General features: G+C 35.2%; 2 protein-coding genes across 2 annotated transcripts; both read right to left on the bottom strand.

The window, feature by feature from the left end:
- Positions 1 to 10: 10 nt before the first annotated feature.
- On the bottom strand, positions 11 to 3,417 carry LOC109589614 (uncharacterized; the record flags this gene model as incomplete). Its single annotated transcript, XM_020005672.1, has 3 exons — positions 1,936 to 3,417; positions 1,765 to 1,882; positions 11 to 1,069 (listed from the first exon to the last, which is right to left on the bottom strand). Coding segments are annotated over exons 1-3 (2,659 nt in total), but the record flags the coding sequence as incomplete, so codon positions are not given.
- Positions 3,418 to 3,601: 184 nt separating this feature from the next.
- On the bottom strand, positions 3,602 to 5,863 carry LOC109589613 (fibrillin-2-like). Its single transcript, XM_020005670.1, has 11 exons — positions 5,763 to 5,863; positions 5,584 to 5,718; positions 5,432 to 5,532; positions 5,277 to 5,384; positions 5,094 to 5,222; positions 4,915 to 5,046; positions 4,609 to 4,731; positions 4,381 to 4,515; positions 4,219 to 4,338; positions 4,039 to 4,158; positions 3,602 to 3,981 (listed from the first exon to the last, which is right to left on the bottom strand). The coding sequence occupies exons 1-11, from the start codon at positions 5,855 to 5,857 to the stop codon at positions 3,602 to 3,604; spliced, it is 1,578 nt and encodes a 525-aa protein (XP_019861229.1). The 5' UTR covers positions 5,858 to 5,863.
- Between the last annotated feature and the right edge of the window lie 2,590 nt (positions 5,864 to 8,453).

Raw genomic sequence — 8,453 nt, 5'->3', positions numbered from 1 at the left:
AGAGAGGAACATGTCACAGTTTCAGTTTTATAAACATCCTCCGTAACTATTTGAGGTCTTGATGTGCTTACACACATACGAGTGCAAGTTTCAATTTCACACAAATCAGCAATAGCTTCTTCTGCCATTTTCAATTCACCGGTGGCATTCTGTAAAACTTCTTCAGCTTCAACTAGTTCAGACTCTAGTCTGTTTTTACTACTTAGTCTTTGTTTATATTCTTGTTCAGCAATAGTGAATTGACTTTGTGCATCTCCTAAAGCTGTAGCTGCAGCCATTACTCCATCACTAGCAGCACTGACCTCATCATTAGCAGTTCCAAGTCTCATTCTGGCTCTATTTGCTATGTTTCTCAGATGCTGTCTAATGCTCCCTTCCAACCTAACAAGGAATCTATCATCAGAACGTGGAAACCAACCGTCAATTGAAATCATCATTTGTTTCCATGAAGTGGTTGTTGGTGAAGCTCCTTTAAGTTCTGCAAGGTAAAATTCATTGTTGAATATTACAGTTGAGCCAGTAAAGGAGAGTTCTTTGTCTCTTAAGATGATAGGAGACTCAAAAATCCCATCAAGGACTGCAATTTCAACAGAATGAAGGAGTCCAACCTTTTCATTAGCAAAGCCTGAGAAACCTAATGAGACTGTAATCCTGTCTTTTCCAGGTTGGAGCTTGAAAAGTGGATTCAGTTGATAATATGACAAGTGGCTAGGAAAGAGAGATGACTGTACCCATAACCCAAATGAAGAAGGAGTAGGAAAATAGTTTGTGAAATCACGAGGATCAATACATAATGTATTGGAATCCATTGGTATGTAGAACTTGTGTGATAGCATACCTAAAACCAGTGAGTCATAAACTAGCTCTAAGCAGTTTGAATAAAAACTGAGACCATTCATTTCTTGAAGAGAATTAAGGTTCATAAACATATCTATTGGACAGTGGGAAGTATCATATGGTAGTTGAAAAAAATTGAAGAAAAACCCATCTGTTGATTCGACCCTGTAAGAGAGTTTAAAAGATATTCCAGATGGGATTGCTCCAGTTGAACAGCTGAATGTAACAGGATCTAGTTAAAGAAGAAAGACACTTGATAGTCAGTTTGTATTATGAATGCACCTGTAGTTTGTACTATAAGAATATTTATCATAATCAGCTCCATAGCACAAGGGGATCAATTTGGCTCCAAATTTGTAATAATAATTTGGGGTGACTTTAAAGCCATTTTAAAGAAAAACTATGGGCTACCTTTGCTTCTTTCAATAATTGGCTAATTTTTCAAGTGGTCATAACTCAAAAAATATTTGTAAAAATCAGTTGTAACTTTCTACACAGCACAGGAGTTATGCATCAGGAATTGTAATGAAAATTTGAAGTAATTTTGAAGCCTTTTATAAATAAACCTAGGGGCTATAGCTTTTACTTTTTTCCAAAAATTGGTTGATTTTAGAAAATTGCTTCAATGAGATCAAAAATGTTTTTAATCAACATCTGCTCAAAGTTTTTACAAAGAATAAGGGCATCACTATTCATCAGAAAATGTAATAAAAATTTGGGATAAGTTTCAAACCATTTTTTGAAAAAACTATGGGCTAACCAGCTAATTTTTTTAAAGCCAGGGCTATAGCCAATGTTTTTTCTTCAAAATTGACTCGCTCTAAAATGCTTGAAACTCAAACATTATTTGTTAAAAACAGCTCAAACAATTAAAACTAGCACTATTATAATTAAGACAGAAAATATAATACGGACTACAATGTGTACCTTGGAAGTGAATGAATGCTGAAGATGATACATTTTGAAGTGAAAGAGATTCATGCTTTCCATGAAGTTTTGTTGTCACTTTCAGAGAATACTCACCAAATGATAGCATGTCATCAGCCTATAGTAAGCAAAAAATAATTAAATACACAATGTTATACACAAAAAACTTACATCACTTCTTTTCAAGGTATACTTGTATGATACATTACCATCAAAACTAAATGAGACGTTTGTCTCTCCATAACTAAACAAACCAGTTGATGCCATTTTTATTTTCACGTCAGATTCTTGCATAGGTAACTCGTAATTATGAGTCAGTCCATTCCAATAATAGAATGTTGGAACATCATTAATCTTCACAAAATTTTCCCAAAATATAAAGCTCTGCATTTTAAAGCTCCATCCTTTTCTAATAAATTTATTTAAAAAGCTAATCCTCACAATATCTTTTTGTATCAATTGAGGAACAGAAAGATAGAGTGGAGATGCATCCCCAGAGCATAAATCAACAGCAATACAGTAGAATGATCCTTTATTTGGAGCAGATAGGGACTGTTGTTCAGTGTTTAGTGTTGATGTACTTATGTCTATACCCAGTGGCCCATTATGAAGCAGTACACTAAATTGCCCAGTCTTATCAAGAAGGAGAGATTCACACCCAACTAGTTGAAGTACTTCAGTTTCAGACGCAATTGATACACGGTAATCAGCTTCAACCAGCTTCTTAAGTGCATTACTGTCATCTGGTACAATCAATTTCAGCCACTTTGGCAGTAGTTTTAACTGTGCTTCAGCAAGGAAAGTTTCAGTTAGTGACTGTTTTGATGCAAATTCACTCAAATCCTCAGTTGTAGGCATATATTCATAGCACTTCTCATCATCAGAGAGTTCTTTTAAAACACCATTGCAATGTCTTTCACATTTTTGAAACTGTTTGGTAGCTGGTACATTAAGAGAAAGCGAAGAATCTCTTTTTGACATTTCTATCCCAGCAACAGAAACAGGTAAAGACAAGTTGTTATAATTAGAAAATATGATTCCACTAGTCTTCCAACCACTGGATCCCAAAGACTCCCAAGAGCAAGAAGATGTAAACTGAACACTAGCTCGTGGATTTGACTCACATTTTAAAAGAGGCATCTGTGATTCTTCAAGTTCACAGCAGCTATTGTATACATATGGACTGTCTAATTTTGTGAAATAATAAGGGCTTCGTCCACTTCTGACAATGACTGCCACAGGTGGTGGGACTTCAAAGTCGGTTGCACTGGGTCCTTTTACATTAAAATTCAAATAATATATTCCTGGAAAACCACCAATTATAGTAGAAGTAGCTGTTGTTGATGATGGTCCAAATTTAACCTGACAAGGCTGAACAAACAGTCCACCACCACCAGATGTACAAGATTCACGTAAAGCTAATGTAAATGTTTCGTTAGGTACAGCTGTCGTTATTTGTAAATCAAAAGTTTCACGAAACGACAATTCTCCAATATCAGGAACAAGAATGAGACCACGATGGCATCTCTCACCAGTGTAAAGTGTTCCAGTGCAATCACAACGAAATTCAGATTGACTAACTTCAATGCACTTCCCATGAACACAAGTATTATTATCACATACTGGTCTCCCTATAATAACCAAAATATGCATTACCTTACGGTATAGCTGGTTTATTTTCTGTGAAATTAATTTTCATGCAGGCTCAAAATCCACTAAAATACATTCCACTAAATTCTATTAGCATCAAATAAAATTTAAAAAAATTTGTCAACCATCAAATTAATTACAATGAAAATTTGAGGCCACAAAATAAACCAGTAATAGGACATTATTTTTACTTACTTTGACAAGTACCAAACTCAGTCCACTCTACATTATTCTTGTCAGCAGTCAATTCACAATTAAATGATGTGCTTCCATTTGCTGCTTCAAATCCATAGACACACTGCAATGAGCATGTTGATCCATAAGTTTCAGGACAAGGTGATCTAATGTATCCATTTTTAGGTTGTTCCAATTCTGGACACTTCATTGGTGTACATCTAGCAGGAGGAGATGTCCATGAGCCATTAGGTTGACAGGTACGTTCTGCTGGTCCAGTGAGTTCATATCCTGCATCACATGATGTATCACATGATGTGTTCGTCACTTGACCATTTGGACAAGATAAGTTGCCATTTAATGGCACTGTTAGTGTTGGTGAACACTCTTGAACTACACATGCATGAAAAAAATAACACTAAAATAAAGTCTAAACTATGTAAAAATTACGTTTGCAGGAGATAAGATCATTGTTTAGAATATAACCAAGGACACAGTTACATTTATAACTTCCAGGCAAGTTGTCACATACTTGTTGGCAGCCATGATCACTAAGGCATTCATCAATATCTACATATGTACCGTCATAATTATTGTTATGCCATTATTATTAAATTAAATCTGGCTAACCTTGGCAAATATGTGTACCTAGCAATTGATAACCAGCTGAACATGAACAGAAGTAGCTTCCAACTGTGTTATTACATATCTGAGAGCAAGCTCCATTTTGAAAGGAACATTCATCAATATCTGATTGTGAGTCAAAATCAATGTAAATACTTATTCCTATACCTGTACAAGCTTCTTGTGGACTTTTATTATCATATCCCTCATTACATTGACATCTAAAGCTCCCAATTGTATTGACACAGAAGTTATTGCTGGCAATAGAGCAGTTGTGAGTTCCTTCAATACATTCATTAATATCTAGACAAATTATTAGAAATCAAATGATATGCTAATTAATTCAAAAATTAGAATTTGTGCAACAGTACATGCTCTAATGCAAGAATATCTTACCAATGCAAGAAGAATTATCAGTATTTAAACTATATCCAGTCTGGCAGGTACAATGATAGCTCCCATTTGTATTCACACAAATTTGTTGACAACCACCATTCCCACTACTGCATTCATCAATGTCTATAAGTTAAGAAACATTATAATAGTTATACCATAGCAGATTTATCGTGAGATTAAAATTTGGTAAACAGCAAATTTGAAAATAATTCAACACATCTATTTTGATGAAATTTAATGCACCTTTACCAAATTTTCCTGCTATGAGGTATTATACACAAGGTAACATATACAACTTATACTTACCATGACATTTGTGTGGATCAGTTGCATCTTTCAAGTAACCAGAAGGACAAGAACAGTAGTAATTACCAACAGTATTATGACAGTAGATATCATCTAGACAAGTATTACTCCCATCAGTGCACTCATTTGAATCTTTTAAAATTAAAATGAGAGAAATTATTTAAAATAGTTTATCTTACCAACACAAGTAAAACCATTAGTATCAAGCTCATAACCTGACTGACACTGACATTCATATGAACCATTTGTGTTCACACACTCTGCAAGATCATGACAAAGTTTTGTACCAGACAAGCATTCATTAATATCTGTAATTAATGTGATGAGGACATAAGCAATGACACTAACTAGTAACATCTAACCATTGTCACATGTTTCTCCAGTCCATCCAGCATTACATGTACAATAATTACTTCCAGTTGTTTCATTAAAAGCACACCTTCCATTAATACATTGTGGATTACATATTGCTGTAATAATGCATGCATGATTATAAATCAGTTATTTATAAGCATACGTTCACAATTTGGATATATTCCAGTAAACTGAGAGCAACAAGATGCAATCAACCGTGTTGCTAATTTTTTTTTGTAGCCGGTAAAGTAGCAAGTATAACCTCTGCCAAAAAGCACTCATAAATATCATGTATATAGTTTTTGTAATGTTTACCTATTTTTGCTGCAATATACCAAACGTACGCCTCTCCATCTCACTCTAATGATGCATACATATGTTGTAGAAGTATAACAAGTTTTTTCTGCTCTATAAGCTTCAGAAATATAATATGATTGAGTTTCGTAGCACCTAGAGTGAAAAATATATACATTAACAATGAATTTAAATTTTACACTGGTATTGCTAATCCATCTTGTAAAAGTAACAAAAGTAGTGAAACTGCAGCCACTTGATACACATTGACAAATTTATTTGGAAAAACACTCATCTTGTTCACCAGTTTACAGTCTGTATTTTCTGAAGTGCATGTGTACTTATATTCTATGGCAAAAATATACAAACATCTGCAAACAGATTGGGTTTAAATAAACAGCCTTTTTTCAATGCTATCACAACTGCAATGCATATTATTGGACACAGCTGTTTATTGTATTTGTACAGTTATATTCAAAAATAATGTTCCAAAATTTTGTCATAAACAATGAACTGATAAAATCAATAAACAACAGTTGTCTACATGACTTTTTGAGATTGTATTTCACTCTATGAATATTTAGGACTAAATTTAACAGACATTAAAGCATCTAAGAATAATTTTGGAGAGAATTAGAAGGATCAGTGTTTAATTTATATTTACTGAACCACAAATATATTAAAATAGGAATATCTTTAGTATTAGTCACAAGTATCATTATGATAATTTTCAAAAGTTTCTGGTAAAACAGCAGCAATTAACGGTCATCTTCATGTACATGTGATGTAACAATCAAGTTACATCACACTGTACATTCATGACACTCTTCAATGAAGAAATACTAATGACACCTAATAAAAAAGTTTACAAAAGGAATTAATTGAAGTCTTTGAAATAAATGAAATCATCACTGCTAAGGGAGCTTGTTCTTATTATTTGGTAAAGCTTTGGCACAAAATTCAATACATTAATCTTCTTAGCATATACGACATAAAATGTGACTGTTACGATAACTTGTCATGCTATCCATACCATTCCTCTTGGTCAGTACACAAGTAAAAAGAGGGACTGGTAATGTGAGATGCACTAGCTACATGTATTTTAGCACTGATGTAACATGCATTTCCAGTAGTTGCCTACTTCTGTTATTTCAAAGCTATATGTATCTAAAAATTTACAGTGAATTACTTTCCAAAAAATTACTAAACAAACGAGACACCTACGGTGCGTGGCCTCGCCCCTATAGCTGTTTGGTTATCAAAATTAAAAGAACTTTAACATGCAAATTACATATATACAAAGCAAGTGTACTCCTGAGGGATAGCAGCTAGCTTGCAGAAGTAGCAGCATGCAAGCTAATCCAGCTACTCCCAAATTGGAGGTGTGGCATGACATCATCAACTATTAATTAATTATTTGATGGCAGCAAGCCCTAGCTGCAACAAGAAGGAAGTTTCAGATTTTTCTCTTCTTATAAGTGCTATATGACATTATAATGGCACAAATACTGTTGCCTAGATGTAAATTGAGTGATTTGAGAGAGTTTAGGACCTTTAGACTACCTACAGTTTACTCGGGTTGAAATTCAAGAAGCTGTAACTCACCAACAAGAAAGATTTAAAGAGTCCCACACATATTAAAACAATAACTAGTCTTGATCTACTGGAAAAGAGTCTCATTTACCTCCAGAGTACTACCGCTATTGCTGGGCATTTTCTCATGAGATAAAAAGCTTCTACTAGCTAGAGCTCACTGAGTGCTCTCTAAACATCTCAAGGCAGTAAAGCAAGACTTTTCCTAACAGAAGAGAAGCTCTCACAGATTTAGAGCACGCAATTATAAAGATATACATTCTCAAAGACAAAAGAGAGCACGAATGAAACACAGACAGACAAACTGAGTACCTAGTCCTCGCCTACGCAAAGCTGGGCGAGGCCAACTATGCAAACTAACTATGCTATAGAAATGCCCAACATGCATCATATGTGATACAGACTGACTGTAGCCTATACGATACAATAAAAATGTACACATACACATTAGACAATTTTTTAAATCCAACGAAATATGGAGCCATTTCTGACTAATTTTGGCCTATGACCATTATAGTCTAGTACAGGGTCTTCTGGCCCAAAAATCTAATTTTGATCAAAATCACCTCAAACTTTCTAATTTAGTCTACTAGTATACATAATGCCAACACCACACTAGCATGCAAATTAAATCAGAGTCATGTTCAGCCTAATTAACTCACATGTTTGCATAAATTTATAGATCCATTCGGCCTTGTGTTGCATGAAACCTATATTAAATTACTAGTAATTTTAATCATTCTGAAAGTCAAATATATCTACTAACGTCTTGCAAATTAAGGCCAGGCTAGGAGCCTAGGATTGGGAGAAGAATTTAACTCAGTTTGATGAGTCAGGTGGGTGGGGTGAAGACGCGGGTGAAGATTAAGTCCAGGCTAAGCTGTAGGATGAAATGATCACATCCAAAAGGAACATTAACGATAGGAGAAGAAGAGGAGGACTAGTCTCGCGTAGCCAGCCCCTCCCTCCGTGCCTAGAGGAGGACTAGGACCATAGGCGTGCAGAGGGGGGGCGATGGGGGCGAACGCCCCCCCCCCCTCCCCCAGCTAGAACTTGACTTTTATTTTTAACTCTTTACTCTCTCACTCTCTAAATTTTAACCCTCACAAGGTCATTATTGTTGTAATGGATATCAGACAGTTTTTCACCTCACGGGCAGAAGCCGGCAGTAATGGAGTTCAGGATAATGCCACTGATACAGTCACGGGTTCTCTAGGTCCAACCAGCCCGGAAACCTTTACAGAAGTGACCACCTCTAGTAAAAACTAAAAACCCTTCCCGGAGGCACGGAGGGCGGG

The sequence above is a fragment of the Amphimedon queenslandica genome, unplaced genomic scaffold, assembly GCF_000090795.2.
Source record: "Amphimedon queenslandica unplaced genomic scaffold, v1.1 AMPQUscaffold_11115_Cont15583, whole genome shotgun sequence".
Lineage (NCBI taxonomy): Eukaryota > Metazoa > Porifera > Demospongiae > Haplosclerida > Niphatidae > Amphimedon > Amphimedon queenslandica.
Note: the sequence above shows the minus strand (reverse complement) of the source record. Positions and strands in the feature narration are given on the sequence as shown.